We start from the raw sequence: 19,187 nt of genomic DNA, 5'->3' as shown, positions 1-19,187 counted from the left end.
CCTAACTGATGAAGGATGCGCTTCGTTGCAGGTTTTTTCTTGTGAATAATTGTGACAAATGTTCCTCCTCCAGTTCCTCCATTCTGTACTTTTCTACACAAGTCATGGTCAGAGCCATCTTTGCAGTTGGTGGAGCTGCAGATTGCAGCTTTAATGCCATGTGCTTTTTTTATTTTCTTGTCAAGACTATATGAGTTGAATTAGTAATGCTTAACAGCCAAATATGGGATGTCTGATGATGGCCAAAGTCTAATTTTGAGCCTGGTGACCAGCACAAAAATCTGTCACTCAAAATATCAGAAACCTCAAAAGTTCAATCTTCCAGACACATCTCAACTAATAATTAAAATATTCATACGTCTAAGTGGAGCTGATCTGTCCAGTGGCCGATGATCTTGTACTCAGTGGTGCTATTTGTGATCTGGTATTGGTAGATTTCGTAGCGACCAGGAGCATCTCCGTTCACGTTGAAGACCACCGGTGTGCCAGCAATTCCTGAAGATAAGAAAAGAAAAGAGAATAAAAATTGTTATTGTTATTTTAGATGGCAGATTGGAACTTAATGCAGGACTCCGGTGCTTGACAATACAGTTAAGACTGCAGGCTCTTATTCCCATAATGCCCTGAGATGAAATGAGGCTGCGAGGGGACTTCATGCCAATGCTGTTATAGTGTTAATGATGGGAGCAAAATAGATGTTGACAGCCATGTTGTCCTGGTCCTTTGAGGAGGGCCAGGGGTGCTGTCTGTTCATGTTCCCATATCATTTCACACTCCTTCATTCTGCTTATTGCCCCATTGCTTGTTATCCGCAAGGTCCCCACTCAGAGTGCTAACGAATGACAGCACTGATTTTGATCACCACTTTGAGGTCTCTCTCATCTCTCCGCTTCCCGTTTCTGTCTGTTTCTCAGCCAACCTACAAACCCCTCTCCAGCTTCAAAACTTGTTATAAAATTTGTGACGTAAGGGAAGCGAGGAATCGCAGATTTAGTGATGAGGCCCCGTTGCAGAGCATCTCAGAGGAAAGGACCATTAATAGCATTCCCAACTCTATTTGCGCCTACCAAATTAGCTTTTCTCTCCTTCGATGCAGTCCCCTAATACTCAGCAATTCTAAAGCATGTTGAAATGGGGAGGGTGGGGGATGGAAAGTGCAAAAAAAAAAAGAAAAGCTATTAGTTAATTTACAGCTCAAGTGTGTTTTGGACTGCCTGCAGTCAATATTGGGATGTTTTGTACAATACATTCTAAAGCTACATCAAAGGGATAAGCCTGCATTTTTCTGCAACAGAAGAAGGATATTCATCATTTGACTCAGTGTTTTCAAGCCTCTGTATTTAGGGGAGAGTAGTTAATGTTCCACAAATATTGACTACAGTCTACTGTGTCATAAGAATAAAAAGAATTATTTTGAGTATGTTGTTCTCTTTAATAGGTCACAGTATCGATTGTTGATTGTTCTTTGAACCTGTGAGTCAGAGTTGGAAGTTGGACTTATTTCTTTCCCCTGTGAAAATTTGTTTGTGTCAGAGGTCTGATTAAAAAGCATAGGATTTAATTGCATTAGTACCATCCTGCTGCATCATCTAGAGGGCATGTCTAAGACAGCAACGGGCAGTTGTGTAATTATGAAGCTTTTCTTGCCCATTTCAGCAATACAGGGAATCGAGTGGGATGTATTTTCCTACTAATTTGATTGCCTTAATCGATTAGTTTCACCTCTTAATTTGCAGGAAGGCCCTGCAGTTTTCATGCACAGCCAGCAGATATTAACAAAACCACTTGTTTAATAACCAGGTCAAATTTTTGAGGAAACACTACACACACACACACACACACACACAAAAAGATGAAAAAAAAAAAAAACCTCTTGGGAATGAAGCCATGCAATATAGGAAAAACGATCGACTGCCATCAGCTGCAGCTCTGCACAAATGCACTGAAAATAAAACAGCCACAGTAAAATTGTCAGGTAATGTAACTCTGTCGAACTGAAATCACAGCAGTGTGGGTATGAGACTCCATGTTAATGCTGTGAGAGCTAAATGAAATGTACTGCAGAGACAAAGTATGTGCAGGGCAGTATCTAGGCACTGTGTTATTACTATGCAGTTTCAAATGATACATGTTTAATGTTAATGCTCCTCTCATTGCAGTTGAAACAATGGCTATGAGACTGAGCTTTGTTTTTTGCATTCCTTAAATTCAAATTAGTCTAAATCTTCCCAGTAGTAGCTAGTCTACCAGTTGAAATCTCAAACCTGTTCATGTTTTTCTTGATTGTATGGCTCGTGTCTTGAAGATTGAGACTCATTCAAAGCTTTACTTTGGACACATATTTAAACAAAACAGTATTTTTTTAGGATGCGATGGTTGCAGTTAAATAAGAATGACCCTTCTGCTCCTTTAAAATCCATCCAAAGACAAAGCCACACGAGGTCTAGTGTGTTTACAAATGTTGAATAAAAACTGATCAAAAAAGAAAAGATTTTGCAGCTGAACTTTAAAAGTGTAGAGGTAGCTTTAGTGAATTCAGTTTCTTTAAGGGCATTTGCTAAAAACCTAACAATACAAGTTAAAGGAAAAAGAATTAGCAGGCTTTCTTCATAAATGCAAAGCATTCATTTACAATACCAAGACTCAGAGATGTTGGACACTGCAATTTATTACTACTCTAAATGGAAGACGAGCCTTACTTGGATATTAGTCATTCAATTGGGCAGCGTTAAGGGCCAATGCTCAGGTTGATTATCTTTCCCTCTTCTTTTATGACGCTGACCTCAGTAACAGTTTAGTCTTTCAAACTGTATTGTATCTTCACGATTGGCTGTATTGCTTAATATTTCTAGTTCACGATCCACTATTAAGAACTATATACGCACTTGAATTTGAAATTGCTGTGTGTGCAGTAGACTGTTTTATTCTTATGTGCAGAAAAGTAGCTCTTCTTTCCACCGCAAACCTTTTTTCACACATTGTTGTTAGCACTGTTTGAGTAGATCCCTCTACCATATGTGATACATGATCTTGTGACTGAGTGCTTCCTCGTGTTACCCCCAAATTCAATTAGTAATCAAACCTCATGAAATCAGGCAGCTTTAAATGACTATGGTGGAACCCTTATATTACAGCCAACCTTTAATCACAACAAGTGATTTAAAGGTTGGCTGCTTTCCTATCAGCTTGTAAGGTTACTTTGTCAATCAAAATGTCCTCCGGAAAAAAATAGCATTAAGTGCCGCTGAGTATGTACTATTCTTGAATGTAACCAGCTGCAGTTTCCTTCAGCATTACAGGATTACGATCTTCATACCACGCGTCGATAAGTAGCAACTTCATCTACAATATCTGTAGTGCTTGGGTTTCCTCTTTCCTTTAGTCAGCACGGATGGCTGTAGACAATTCCCAGAATACACTGGGATCATGTAGAGTTTCCCGCTGTTTTCCTACAAACCTTTTAAATTCTCCATCCCTTTGAGCCCAGAGACTCTTAAAAGCAGGGCACTATTCCGGTAATGTGTGGCATTGATTTTTTAGCCATCCCTGTTGTAGCTCCAGTGGCTTCAGTGCTGACAAGCCTTCCAGTAACATAACACCACGAATAAAGGAATGCATAAAGAACTGAAGTTTAATTCTATAACCCAAACCTGTTATACAGTATTTCAGATTAAAGCTTTGCTCCATTGCTGGGAGAGTTGGTCCATCTTGTAAAACTGAACAAATATGACTTAAGAATACAACTCAAAACAATTTATTTTCCTTTTCTTATTTTACACAGATGAGGACTGACCTGCATACATAGTAATAAGCGCAGGTAAACAATGTTTTGACTTTGAAGTAAAACACTGCAGAGCACTGCAGGGCTTCTTTTGGCATGAGAAGTAACTGCTGCAAACCTAAGTGTCAAGTTAATCTTTATTATCCCCAACAATAAAGGTTATGTTGACTACATTGAAAAAATCATGTTCATCCATTTTTTCAATGTTTTCACTGGTGAATAACATACCACTGCTTACCTAAAGAGTTTTTTTTTTTTTGCATTTCCCTGCTTTTTTCCCCCCTCTGTTTAGTTACCAACAAAATTGATCCCTTTTGCATGCAACCCCTTCTGTTGCCCTATGGAGGCTGTAACTACCATGTATCTTCTAGGAATAACGAATACAATGAGTCCTCCAAACTAGGCAACAAAAAGTTGTTTGTCATCATCTTCCAAAATGGCACTTTCCTGATCAAATGCCGTAGCCCTGAACAGGTCAACCTTGACTGAGTTTAGAATCAGGCTGAATTTCTGCTGCAGTGGTTGTTGTGAGAGAGTCAGTCTTGACTGAAACTGTGCTATGACACAAAACTGAACTTCACTACAGGACAGAGACCATATTTTCTGTGTCTTTCAGGCATCTACAGCTCCATATTTATTTATTTTTTTACTCTTATTTCCATTCATGGTTTTGAAATTGTCAGTGGACAAACCCAGCTGGGGGCTCTGTGCTTATATTCAGTGTGAACAGTGAAGTCTTGGCTGAGGAACTGATCCGTACAGCGTTAACTTAAAAGTTGCGCATTCTGGCCAAGCACTTAGGCTGAATATGATGCGCAGTGTGAGTTAACACAGTTTACAAGTACAGAAAAACTGTCTGCCTGGCCCTAGGTTAAAGTATTTGTGTGCAAGGTGTTTAAAATAACTACTTGGTTGAGATCTGAACAATATTGCTGTTAAAAGGAAACAGTGCTGGCCATCAGTAGGTAATAGGGAAACCAACAACAGTCTCTTGTGTTTAAGCTTGGTTGACCATCCATCCCTCCCAACCTGTCCTGTTGCACTAATTCAACTTTTGTTCATGTCAGACAAGAGCCATAATTCACACGGCCACTGGAGGTTCTTGTCGGTGGTTTGGTTTTGGCGGTGGAGCAAATGACAAAAGCCATCATTTTTCTTGTGAGGAGAGTCCCCCCCATAAAAAAAAAAAAAAAAAAGTTAGGGTTTGCCCTTGACCAACCAGCAGCAATTGTTAGTGTGGGATTGATCTCTTGCTTCCCACCAGCAAACACACTTAAAGTTGTGTTCTTTGGAGCACCTAAATTGCAGGTACTGATGCTGGCAATTGAACTCTGGATTCTGCAGCTGTGGACATTGTTTTGAATCCTTGAGTTCCTTTATTTTGTCTCATTTACTGTAAATTATTCCTGCCATATACTCTCTGCAGTGTGATTGCCCCTCACTCCAAAGAGCCTGCTCTGTAATTTTCATACAGATAAATGTATCCATTACTGTATAATCGTCTGTGAGGGTGGAGCAGGTTTGAGACTGTGTTAAACCACTCGTGTCGCATTCTGCTTGATTGCACTCTGACCCCCAACTTCTCTGACGTACAATTATCTCAAGTTGTTCTGACCTAAGCTAGACCCCGTTCTGCGCACATTTTATTATGTCTTCTCAAGCCAGCAGGTTAAATTCATGCACATGCTGCTTTCACGACCTCCTTACGTACGCATCTTTTCTTCTACATGTAGGCCTATAATTAATTTCCAAAGTTTAAAAGGGCATCTTACTGGTAGCTACGGTATATTGTAGTGCTACTTTTCTCAAATTCTCAGAGAAGTACTTTGTACTTGCTGAATATTTTGTCGTGTTCATTCTCTTCAGTACATGTCATCGTTTATTATAATTTCCAAAAGCAGCTGAACAGTTGAGATGAACAGAAGAAGCCTGAACACTGTGGATATTCACAACAATCAAGCTACCAGCACTATTCCTGTGTAAACTACACAAAGAATATATGAACAGGTCAGAATATGTGCATAACATAGGCAGTTTATTCTCATGTTGAAACAGGAAGAGAGCTGGATTCTGTTCCATACATAAGAAAATCTCACTCAAAATCAAAGCAACATTTGTAATAATGAAAATACCTAAACATTTCAGCTCTGAAACATAATACTCAACAGGATCAGGTGTAGTTTGATCCATATGTCTAGATAAGGAAGGTCATTTAAAAAAAAATTATCTACTATTTTTGATATTTCAGTTTTTATTAGCCTTTAATGAACAGCATTTCCCATAAGCCCTAGACTGTTGCATATTAAATGTCAGGGTTCAAGAAAAGAAGTATTTAACTAATACCTATCTCTGGTCAAAGATAACTGCATGCTATATTTTTCAGTAACACTAAAACAATAGAATTTAATTTCAAATAGGATAACCACCGAAAAACTACTGATGCCTTTTGCTGGTGCTGTCTTGTAACTCTCTTCCCCCCTCTCATTTATGTACAATTTTAACTCAACAGCCAGTGCACTTCAGGCAGGAGATCTCTTGCGTGGGCAATTCAGTGCTGACAAGATAAGGCGGGAAATCTCACAAAGCACAGTTCCTGCGCATCATCAGCTGTGATAAAACACGCTGTTCTGCTGCTGATTGTCAACCCTCCTACAGATCTCAGCCTCTTACACTTGCTGGGAGTAATTTACATTCAGTAGCCTGATAATTGGAGACCACTGTATACTGACAGAGCCTCTGCATGAGCATGTTGGTGAGCCCAAAAATAGGACGCACAAGTTGCTTCAGATAGCACCACACAAATCCAAGAACACTTTTGTAGAGGTAAAGTGACTTCTTGTGATACCACATTCATCTGAGTGAATGCTGAGTGGTGGAACTTATTTGTTCTTGTTTGGTCAGTGATAACAACTTGTGCTTTATGCAGCAGTGCATAAACATGCAGCTGTGAGTCTGCCTAGGTAGAATTTAGGAACACACACCTGTGAAGTTGACATTGCGGATGTACTTGAGCAGCAGTGTGCCATTGATGGTATCCATCTTGGAGCAGAGGCCAACCTTTCCAGGACAGAGATCTTTGTGCATGTTGTGTAGAGCGATGAGCCATGGCGTATACTGCGTCAATCACAAACTGCACCTTCCCCTCCTGTTCGTAGGATGAATCCTTCCCGATCCGCTCGTGATCTAAAGGAAAACTATCAACGACACAAAAATGGCTCATGAAATTATACCCCACACAGGACTGACTCGATTCTTTCATAAATACTTGAAGAAATATGATCGCTTATTTGATTTAACTTATTCACTCTGTGTTCCTATGCTGTGCATTTTACTAGCAATGATGACAGGTAATCAAGACTAGAATATTTTATATGAATGACAGTATAATAATATTCACAATAAAAAAAAGCTGCTCCACAATCAGTCAAAAATGTAAGAACTAAACAATGATTGCTAGATGTGTAAATCAAGGGAATGATAGCCTTTCAAGAAGCCTGATTACTCAATTGTGAACTCATCTTTTTTTTCATCATATTTAATTTATTTAAAGGTTGGTGTTGAATTGTGCATGTTAACCACTAATTATATGGTATTTCTTCTAGACATCAATCACAGAATCCCTTTCCACAAAATCCAAAATGGCCTCGTGCAGCCTCTCTCATTATGTTCTGTCGATCGCTGATTAGACCCACTCAAGATTATTCAGCACGACGCTTTTGGGTTCATATAGCCTAACCTGCCTTTCTCATTGCAGCTAAAAGGCTCTGGAGTACTGCATAGCACCATGCAAAGGTCCTAAGATGTTTTCAGAAACGTCAAACCAAGCAAGGGTTTGTCGATACAAATATAGATGAATGTTGCTAGGGAACATTCTGAGAGGACTCTCAGGTCTTGTTTTGTAGATCTCCTATGTGTTTATGCCACCTCATATCTATTAATCAAGAGCACAGAGCGTGATAGAGTGGTGGAGGAGGAGTGGAAGACACAGCGAGACAGGCCTAATCATTCTTCAGTATTAATGTAATTAGTTATGACAGGTGTATATTAATCACGGCCGGGGTTGTTCTAATGCTTTGAAAATGTTTTAATCGCCAAGCAAGTTTTCAGTTAGTGGCTTAATCCTTTTATTAGCCAGAGCCCTGCCAGATAAGTTGAGCAGAAAGAGTGACAACAGGAAGGACACTGTTACTTCTTGAAGTAATGTATGCCAACAGCAAGAGGTGACAGGAACGGAACTGCAAGATTTGAGACCTTTTAAGAGTAGTTTGAGTAGAAATATAATCAGTCATTCTGCTGTAAGCAGCTTTTTTGGTTATTTCATGAATAGAATAGTCTGTAACACCAAAGTTGGATTGGTATGACACATGTCATGCCCCTTATCAAACCAGCTGTGTTGGTGCATTGATGCACGCACACACTTGAGTTTAACAACTGATGGTGGCAGCGTTTGGATTTTGAATGAGCATGGAAGAGGAAGATAATAAAACAAAAACTTGTGTGATACATCAGCTGTATTTATCTTAACATCAGGCACAAACGCTTGCATTTGTTCAAGTGCTCTGGTGGGATGAGCTGACAGCGTCACATCACAGCACCCTGGATTGAGCTGTAAAAGAGGATGGTGTCTTGAAACCTTGCACATGCATAGTAAAGGTACAACCTGAGGACTAAGAGTGTTTTAAACCATATTTTGAGGCAAAGTCACCGAAGTTCTTAAGTGGTTTGTATCAGATTTGATTCTGATTCTATATATGCAGTTTAGTCCTGGTGAGGATAATTCTTTGTTTACTTAGTGGCAGATTTACTTTACTTACTTGTAACTAATGCTTTCTGTGCCCTCAAAAAGATGTTTTTTCATTATTAAACTCTTAAATCTCAAAATAACAATGGTAAGAGAATTAGCAGAACAGGAACGGGACAAACTCACAGATCTCACAAGTTGTTTTTGTTCTATCACAGATTCTAGTGCTGGCACAGCTGTGATGAAGAGTGCTGAGTAATCACAGACACTCCACATGTGCACTGCTTTAACAGTCCTTTACTGTAGTTATAACCAATTGAACATTGCCATTCTTTCCTTCTAGTGTGCTGCTCTCTTCCCTCTTTCTCTCGTGAATGCAAGAAGATTACAGACTTCTCACAAGCTGAAATTAGTTGTCTGCAGAGTTATTGCCTTGAATGTGACAGAAAAGTCTTTTGAGAGACACTTGAAGTTTTAAACGCATTTGAATTACAGTGCAATGCAAACAAATCCCCAAGGAAATATGATATATTTTGTAAACGGAAACAGGGAAGACAAGCAATTGTTGAAGTTACAGATAACATTTGATGCTTCTTTATTCTTTCTGACAGAGACAGTGTCTTAAGAGCTTATTAAAGTCAAACCAAAAATGTACTGTAATAGAGGTTCATTTGCATTGATTCAGTAGCCGCTCTATGTCAGTCTTTTTCCTCATGCTTTGAAGGTTGATGCTTTTTTAGAATCATTAAATCCACTGATTTTGAACTCTGCTCAACTTGAGGGGGAAAAAATATTTGGAAATGAGGTAATTTGTTTTACATCACCTCATTACATCTTGAAAGCGTAATTCTGAATAATGACTCATGTCAATAACACATAATGTGGAAAAGTGGAAAAAGTGACCACCATAATTCACTTCTGTTCAACAACAACAAATGCTCTGTCCTTTTCACTGTTTCATTCACAAGTTTGTGTCAAGACAAGCACAACACAATCTAAACACTGCCTCATGATCAGATAAGAAAAACACAACATAAAGCCGTTGATAAAGGGGAATCATGTTTTGTAAGATGTTTGTGTCAGGAATCTGTTATCTCAACAGAGACACTTTAATTTAACAAGTGCTAGCTTTAAACAGATGAATTGTTTTTTGTTTGCCTTGTTGTTATTATCTATATGCTCCCCAATATTTACTCACATAGGAGAGGCAATTTAACATCAATGACAAGGCTCTGAATGTTTAAAGAGCTTGAATATCGGCAGTTATTCTACAAATGTGCGCTACAGGCACAGCAGAGCTGGAAAAGGCAGTCCATCTCTTTTTGTGGCTGTCACAGCCTTTCTCCTTTTAATCTTTCTCTCCCTCACTCACTCTTTGAAACACTCTCTCTTTGTCTCTCTGTTTTACACATTCATACACAGAGACATTTGGCTCATTAACGGCATGATGTTAAGTGTCTACAACCAGAAAGTCCTTTATGCCGAGTCCTTTAAAGCTCCAGTTTTCCCACACAGACCAAACACCTACAGGTCAGGTGGACCAGTGGTTCCCAACCCCTTTGGCTTTTGACCCATCAAAATGACACAATAGATGAAGGCTCCCAGTCCAGTTTTAATGCACACTCAATGCAAAACATGTGCCCAGTAATCTAAATCTGTGACAATAATGATTAACCTACAGTACAGAACTGACCTGGTCACAGCCAGTAATTACAAAGACTTCCTGGGGAGGAAACACCTGTTGATCCTCTGCCAAGGAATGGCTTCTATCCTGCTGTCACCTATTGGAGCAGCAAGGCACTGAATAATATTGATGTTGTCCAGTGTCAATGTTAGTATCAATATATAGGTTATGGTGTAAAAGGGTAGAACTTCAATGGAAACAGAGGGCAGCACAACTCCTTCTGATACCCTCTCTCATACATACTGTGTGTTTTAAAGAGCTTGTTCCTCTCAAAAATGGCTTCATTGGCTAAACAGTGGAGAGAAAGAACAGGAACTGGATGTTGAGATGTGACGCAGGAAGGTTAGTCAGCGGCTCAAAACAAGCATTGATGTGACTTAAGATGAAACCTTGCTACTGTATCTTTTTTATCAGGGCTCCAGGAGCTTTTATCACGGCAACCTTGAGAGACTGAAAGAACACAATGATCCAGAAACCTTCAGGTCATACTGCATGTTCTTGCCTACAATATTCTTTTGAATGGAGGCAAATTGTTTCTTTTTTGCCTCCTTCCATTCAAGCCAGAGAGGCACAAAAATTTCATTTTATTACTCGTGCACACTGTGATTTCTTTCTTTGTGATGCGGAAAATTATAGGCCATCTGTCCAACTAATGTGCTTCAGGATGGTGCAGACTGGATGGTTCTTTCAGTTTGGCTTGGGTGTAATGGATTTTGACCAACTTTGGTGGGTCACTGCAGGCAAGGTAACGATACAGGAGTGCCAGATTTCAGAGAAATACATGATAGAGTGTTCACGATTCAATATACTCACAGTATGTTTAAAATATTTGGATAAAAACTGAGTTGAAAAATATTTATTTGTTACTCTGTTGGCATTTAACATGTACAACAAGTGTTTTCAAGTCAGTCCATTCTTAGTATTCTTGTTGTTTCTTATATATCTGTGCAAAAAGAAAAAAGGTATCTTAAATGAATAAATGGAAAACAGGTAATTTACGTATTTCCTCTTCCATAGACTATAAGACACATCGAGGGTATTGTCATGTATGTTGTATTCTTTTGTTCAGACTCATTAAGTTTTAAGTCACATCTATGAGTTCAGTTTTTAATAGTTTATTTTAATTTTAAACTCTTTGTATTTTTATGTTCAGTCATATTATACCAACAAGGTTCCACTTACTGCGACTGAAATTTACTTTTGTTGTTAGCATGTATATGTATACAGTAATACAGTGCTAACTTTCACCCCCTGTGTGTTTGGGGCAAACTGCCTTTGGTCACATGAAAAGTTTCTAAAATAATAGTTCAAATGATTTCCTAATGTGGCCCCAGTAAGGGATTTGACAAACTTTGGTTGACAACCGTTACAAACCCCTCCCATTGTCTTATTCTAATTAAGAAGACTGGGCATCATCACCCAGGGGACAGAAATAGACCACAGTGCTTGACAGTGCTTGTCATCATTGCTTCCCAAGACACGGTCGGTCAGATGAAGTGAACTCATTGTTGAAGCTGCAAGCTATGGATAGCAATTGAGGTTTTCTTGCTCCAACTGCCTTTAAACAAGAATTAGTTATAGGAAATATGTAGGTTTAAAGAATTGGGGATAACAAATTACTTTAAAATGGGATATCCCCTCTTGCTGTCATACAGAGTAATTATTCTAAACCCCTGCAGATCAATAATAATCTCTGCACAGTGGATAAAACATAATTTTGTTGTTTTCTGGTTCATCTTTTTCCCAGAATCTAGACATTTGCATTGTATCTCAAGAGAATTAAAGAGCTTTTCGAACACTGCGTAGTCGCACGTGGTGTCCTTGATGTTTTCAGTGAGCAATGGGCGTCAGACAACTGAGCAGGCATACAGGCATGTACTCGTGTCTGGTAGCCTTGATGACTCATGTCTGCAGGGATGCAAAGCAGCCGAGTGACTCAAGCCAGTTTGCTTCACTCAGACTGTGAACTTCAACGTGTGCTGAAATGATGTCAACAAGAGGGATCACACCTGCAGAGGCTGTCATCCCTGGCCAACAGCCCAGTAAGACAGAAAACTTTAATTACAGGAAAATACTGCATGAAATGGCTGGACTGTGGACAAATTGCTCTTCTCCTCATTCTAATATGTTACATATTTTAGGATGCAAATGATGAAAAAATAGCAATAGACAAGTGAAGCACTGTCATGCTTTTATGCAACAGAATTCTCAACAGGGCAAATCTGAAGACAAGAGTATGTCAGTTCACCGCAAAATAATTAGGACTGACATGTCAGCTCTGCTCATTACTGACCAATGCAACTCTTATGGAGACGGGAGAGGGAGAATCTCATGACACTGTGCAACATCCTTCTATTATTGCCAATTTGTTCATAAATTCAGACCCTATATCAGCTAATTCTTGTTCATTCTGCTCTGAAAAATGGGATCATATTTTATGGTTCGATAGCATGAAATAGTGTGATGTGCAGTGAATGGTCTGAGCAGATCAGATAGAAGACTTGAGAATTATTGGATTGTACGTAGCACACATTTAAGGTAGACTTCAGTTTGAATTTCCCATGTCTAATTAGTTACTGTAAGAAATCATAATGCTGTTCTTTCTATTAAACTGATAAGAAAAGAAAGATGTGAAATGAACAAAGGGCAAACTGGTAGCGACCTTTTAAAAGCTCAACAGCACAGTTTTCAAATTTCAACCACAAACAGTGTAAATGTTTTGGTAGGTGTGATGTAATTCATATGCTAAGAATTTCTTACTTTCACATTTGCAACGATTAATTGTATTTGCAGATTCTTTCTCTTATTGCAAAGGTATTTTACACTCTAGCAGCTCCAACCAAACACGTGACCTAAGGTAGCATTATGGTCTCCAGACACGATCAGTGTAGTCCTCATCCTCAAATCCTTTTCCCTTGTAAAATTAATTGTGTGATACATACTGTTGAGTCTGTAAGCTAAGTAGCCAAACAGATTTATTTAAGAACTATATTAGCCTAATCTTACATTTTTCCTTATCAAACTTATTGGACTAACTAGCCATACATTGCAGTCTAAGAATTCTATCTAAACATTTATTTAAATGTGTGCCTTTTACCTCGATATTCAAATGGTGAAAAATGTTGCTTTTTGCAGTAAGCCTTAAATTTTTCAGTAACTGCTATTGTCGTCGTAAACTGCTTGTGATGTGCAAGAATGGAAGGCTTGATGAGTGTAGCTGTAAATAAGATGAGCAATGCTTAGCAAACAGTCAACTGACAAATTAATTGAACATTATTTTCCAAATCATCTCTAAATAATATAAAAGTGCAGTTATAACTAATGCCTACAGTAATTTTGACTTCTTAGTGATGCACCTGTCTTATATTATAATGTGATGTGAAGAATTAAAGTAGATTATGGCTTGTGTACAGGGACTCTTGATAGTGTCTTTCTTCATTCTGGGAATACAGAGTAGTATAATAACCTGTGAGCTGGGGATGACAGTGTAGAGCTCAAAATACAAAGTAAACCTTGGCCTCTGGGGCGGCAAATACGGCAACACAGGGAAAGGATGCAGCAATAAGATGTGAATTATCCATCTGCACTCTGTGTTGTTTTCCTTGCACTCTAAGTCAGATACACTTTAATGTCTCATTCCTGGAAGATGATCTGTTGCTACCCTGCTGTTCTGGTGCATGAATCAGTTGCCAGTGACTTGTATTGTGCAATTAAAAGCTTTGATATCAACACAAACAGAATAATTACATGCCCATCTAATCATGTTAGTACTTTAGGAATATCATTTTCCAGTCTCTGGTGGTTTGATTACAGTCTTCCACAGATTTTTAAGAGAGTTATTTACTTTTTCTACTTATTAAGTGTGTTATTAAAAACACTGTTGACACTGTGTAGGTTTTAAGTTTCTCCCAAAATTTGCATGCAAGTTGTTACTTGATTTACTATGCATGGTCTGTCCATTAAAGTATTATAGTGACTAACATGCACCAAAAAAAAGGGACAATGCTGAGGATAGCCATAGTACTTGAAAAAGGCTCTAAGTGAAATGTGTATACCTCATGCCTGTAAAAACTTACTGTGCCTACTCAGAGGAAGAAATGGGGCTGTAGCAATTTAGCTCAAGAGCAGCCACCATGACAACTGATAGATACAGAAATCATTTAAGATTACGTGTTCTCCTTGTTGGAAGCATCTCCCTCTTTTGCCAAGGGACACAGTGTTGTTAAGAGAGGTGACAATTAAATCTCTGCTTAATTGGTTAGCTTTGCCTGCTCATCTATTGTACCACTTTAGTATGTCTCCAATGGTATTTGGTGACATTTTGAGGTTGCAGTGTCCTATATCAGCTGGATTAGGAAGCCAGAAGATAAAATTATACATGAGCCACTGACTGGGCAAGCCTAAACAATGAAATGCAGCATTTATAATGTGATATCCTCTAATAAAATTAAGTAATCTATCATAAACAACTGTCAGTTCAGAAAAATGTTCACATCCACAGATCTACATGTTCTCTACAGAGCTACTATACAATTGCACTGATATGCAGTGTGTTGAATTTGAGATATGAGAGTGCCACAATATCTTCAGAAAGGCTAGAACAGTAACTTGTGTCTTCTGCTTATGCTATTCTGTCTTGTGAGGATCACAAAATGATTCAATCACAACTTGCAAGGGCAACATCAGTTTTCAAAATCTCAAACATTTCTCCTTTCAGAGAAACAGTAAGTTTATTTTTTAGAAACCATATAAAGTCATTCAAATTCAGTCTCACTCCCCAACTGGGGTGAGAACTCTCCTGTACCTTAATATGCTAGTCAAATCCATATTAAATAATCACCATTATGGTTCGTATGATCTTCAGCCTTACTTTCAGTGCAACTGCAGGAGTAAATGATTGCAGAAGTTTAACTGACTAACCACTGCTCAGTGTAGCATGGACAACAATGTAGAAGCTGGTCGTCAGAGCTAACCAGCCATGAACAGCTACTGCCAGACATTTCAAGTTCTTTCACAGAGTTTCTCTGTGGGTACCTGTGTTATAGCTGGATTAGCAGCTCTACTATGACAGGTTCCCCTGCTGTGTGTGTGTGTGTCTGTGGGGGAGTGTCAGTTCATAGCCATAACCATACTGTTTATTGTGATTAACGTAACTCTTTGTCAGCCCTAAATAGCTTGTTAAACTCTGAATATAGCACTATATTTTGTCACAGTTCAAGAGAATTTGGCTGAACCAGACATTCAAATCCAAGCAGACAATTCGTTATCTCTAAACTATTGTGGTCTCACTCTGCTAGTTGTGGCTGACAGTTATAAGACTGTTTACCAGACTGAAGTTGCTCAACATTAGGTACCAGGTTACTGCACTTGATAAGCTGCTGGTTAACTGCAAACTTGTTTTGGTAATAAACATTTCAATTTAAATGTCCTCCTTACTGACAGTGGATTATCCCAAGCTGTGGGCTTATAAAAGTGAGTTATGTGAGTTAATATAGATAAACATGAAATTGATATTGTATCCATATTCTCCTCTAAACACCACTGTACAGGTGTTTTGTTCTGGAAATGCCCTCCACAAAACATTGGTTTATAATAATATGCATAGCTGAACAATGATTTATTGTATCTTTTTGTTAGCAGCATACAGCTTCTGTTGACATGACTAATATTAGCAGGAGGACAGTTGCCATCCTACAAGCCGATGGACATTTCTGAATAGTAGAGTAGACAGCTTCTCCTTTGTCGATTTTTGTGTTGTACAATACTCCAAAATACAGATGTACACGGAGTCTACCATCTAGAAACATTAGTTGCCTGCTTTAGTCAGTCTGGATTACTTGAGATGCAGTGTTGTGCCGTGCAGTTGGGTGGGCAGCGAACCTGGAAAGACTACTGATTTTAATGACCTGAAAGCTTGTTTCTAATGGGCTGATTGGATTTACTATTGATTATGTTTTCAGCGTATGCGGTGGCATAGTTTTTGTGATTGCTATTGTCTCCCACTGCAAATTGAACTAGCCAACAGACAAGTAATTGGAACATTAATTTCTCTCTGATGAAATTAGAGATTCCCCTTCACTTATCTATCCCCATTACATTTAACCTAAATTAGAGAAGTGTGATTGCTTTCTCCCTGATGACAAATTCACCTATGCATACGATGTGCACACACACACATACATAATGTATTCACAATAGACCCAATCAATATACTTGATCATTGATTGAGTGCTTTCCATTGACCGAGTGCCTTCACCACTATTAAGTGTAGACTCACTTGTGCATTTTTTGAGGCCAGACCCTTTCTTCACAGCGTGCCGACTTAGCTTGCACTGGAAGTTGTTCTCCCAGAACTCTGCAAACCAGATATTCCTTCTGTTGTTCTCTAATGTTCGGCTGATGAAGTAGCGATCGAAACCTGGAACAAATAGTTGACAGATGCTGTTAGAATTTAATTTCCTAGGTTTTTGCATTTGAATTGGCTCTCTGTGTCAGGTTACCGTCACTATCCATTTAGAAATCCTTTTTAAGCAAAATGTAAACCCTGTTGCTGATGGCTCTAGTGGATAGCTTTGCTGTTGATTTCAAATGAGCCAAGGATTTATTGTTTTTTGAAGCCCAGCCTAAGATTTGCCAGAGCTGAAGCAGCAAGGGAAAAAAGAAAAACAGCAATCCTTTAGTCTGCTCTTGTGAAACAGTGCAAACAGTACAAATGAAGTCAAAGTGAGATCTAAAAAACATAACAATAAGCTGGAAAGTGGCAAACATGTCTCAAGATAAATTGTACATAGTTGTGTGCAGTCTGTAAAGTAAAGAAATATGGGTACCTTTGATGGACTGTCGTTTGGGCAGGATGGTGACAGCGCCTTCTGCCATTTCTTCCTGGTTCAGAATTGGGGCAATTTTGGAGCCCCAACTGTCTGAACCCACCCAGATGAAATGACCTGTTTGATTGGCCTTCTTAGCTGCTTGAAGGAGTCGCCTTTTGGACAGAGATGGAGAACGATGTATAATTGGACCATACAATGTTGTATTGTCAGTGTTTCCATTTCTTTTCTGATATATGTCACTGCACATATGGTGACGTATCACCTATGAAAGAAGGTTCCTACTTGAATGCACCCCACTGAGGAAGTGTAGCTGCCATACAGCTGTTTCCATAACTAGAATATTCTATTCTGAGTCTGGACAAAGTTGTACTGAGACACTTTAGTAGAACTGAAAAGCCACCATAGACACTCTGTCCATTCCCAGCGCAGTGGAGTTCTTCTTGGCTGTGGCAGAATGACACCCTTGCCACATTTGTCCAGGCTTGTTGCCAATGGAAGTAAGTTTGGGGAGTCATAAAAAACTGCCAGCAAGCTCTGCTGTAGCAGCAGAGTTACATCAAGAAAGCTTGAGCACAGCAACATAAAATTTAAACCCAGCCACCTGGCATGTGAGGCATTACCGACCCTTATATTGCCCCAGAGATGCCAGAGCAAAAAAATAAATATTAAGCGTCATATTGTGTTGTACACAACAGCTTTTTTGCATGGCAGGTACTTATTTAACATCTGATATAAGGCTTTGTAGTTGCATAAAGAAGGACGGTATAACCTTGTAAAATAATTATTACAGGTTTCTGTAGAATATGGAGTGGGTGAGTGGTGAGTCATCCTACTACTTTATGTCTCTTTACCTTAGTTTTATGACCTCCAAGGATTTATGTTTGATTGGTAATGATTTTTCCTTGTGTCTGGTCTCCAGAAATTTAGTGAAATGAGCATGTCTTAAGATGCAATTATGTGATCCATGTAGGAAAAATGAAAGAAATAGATTTTCCCACCGTCAGGAGATTACATAACGGTGACACGACTAGACAGCCTGACAAGTCTGATATAAAAATAAAACCATGAGAAGTAAAGGTGTTGTGTCAGAGTCGTGGATGGGCAGGAACACTTCCCTGCAACTTTGACAGCCCAGGTTCAGTTCTCCACTCACATTAAATTCTTTACTGTGAGTAAAATTGTAATTATTTAACAGTAAAACCTCACCGTAACCCTATACTAAGTTGTTACTTTTTTGTTTTTATTGCTGCTTGCTACTTGTTTTTTTGGCCACTTGGGATGTTCACATTACACACTTATTTGATCTAGTGTTAAGGTAAAAATATTGTTATTAATAATATTATTATGATACTTTAAGTGTTACCTAATATTTTGCCTTCCCAAACTTCCCATGTTGTTTTTTTCACAGAGCAAACACAGTATTGGATAAACCTACCTACCTGGCCACATTATGAACGGTTAATCCTGAAATATTATTTTCCTTATTCTTTATTACCCTGGAACAAGGCAGTGTATTTATATAACTGGTTAAATATGCCATTGAAGGGCGCCATCAAAACAGTCTCTAGTCTCTTACACTTTCTCTGTCAACAGTTTTTGGTTCTTATAAGGCTGCTGCCAGCTCACACTGGCTGGGTTCAAGGATAGAGCAGGCATGCAGCGCCGAAATCCCCCTGGCTTTCTGTAATTACTATATATCCAGACTATTACCCGTTATCAGGACCGGATTAAGTCAATGAGCGCTGGGACTTCTGCCCTGGTCATCATCAAGAGACCGCCCCAAATCACTGCCCACTTCCACTAGGAATACACTGGCCTACTAACTGGTTGCTTGGAAACATTTTCCCTTACAAAGCCACAACATTCCCTGTTTGTTTATTCAGCCTACAGCTAATTGATTCATCCTTAATACAGACTATCCCTCTTAATAGTAGATAATGAGTTTAAATTGACACATTTCTGTCCCTACAAGGAAAGCAGGGACACTGTTAACTGTACTTATGGTCAGATTCAAATAGTTGGGGACAGCAGACTGGATGTCAAATTGGATGATAATGCTATTAGTCAGATAGAAAGGGCAGAGGGGAGCTCAGTACAGTACAACACCAACATTAAAATATGGCTTCAAAATAGATCAGTTAATGCCTCTCT

At 38.9% G+C, this 19,187-nt stretch overlaps 1 protein-coding gene across 1 annotated transcript in view; it reads right to left on the bottom strand.

Moving 5' to 3' along the window:
* LOC108882111 (metabotropic glutamate receptor 4) overlaps positions 1 to 19,187 on the bottom strand; it is a 160,920-nt gene that overhangs the window by 13,357 nt on the left and 128,376 nt on the right. Inside the window, 5 exon segments of the mRNA XM_018674405.2 lie at positions 359 to 495; positions 6,763 to 6,877; positions 6,879 to 6,964; positions 16,484 to 16,624; positions 17,034 to 17,188. Coding sequence (XP_018529921.1) covers positions 359 to 495; positions 6,763 to 6,877; positions 6,879 to 6,964; positions 16,484 to 16,624; positions 17,034 to 17,188 — 634 coding nt within the window.

Source organism: Lates calcarifer, linkage group LG6 (assembly GCF_001640805.2).
Source record: "Lates calcarifer isolate ASB-BC8 linkage group LG6, TLL_Latcal_v3, whole genome shotgun sequence".
In the NCBI taxonomy this organism is placed as follows: Eukaryota; Metazoa; Chordata; class Actinopteri; family Centropomidae; genus Lates; species Lates calcarifer.
The sequence above is the reverse complement of the archived record's forward strand: the minus strand, read 5'-3'. Positions and strand labels throughout refer to the sequence as shown.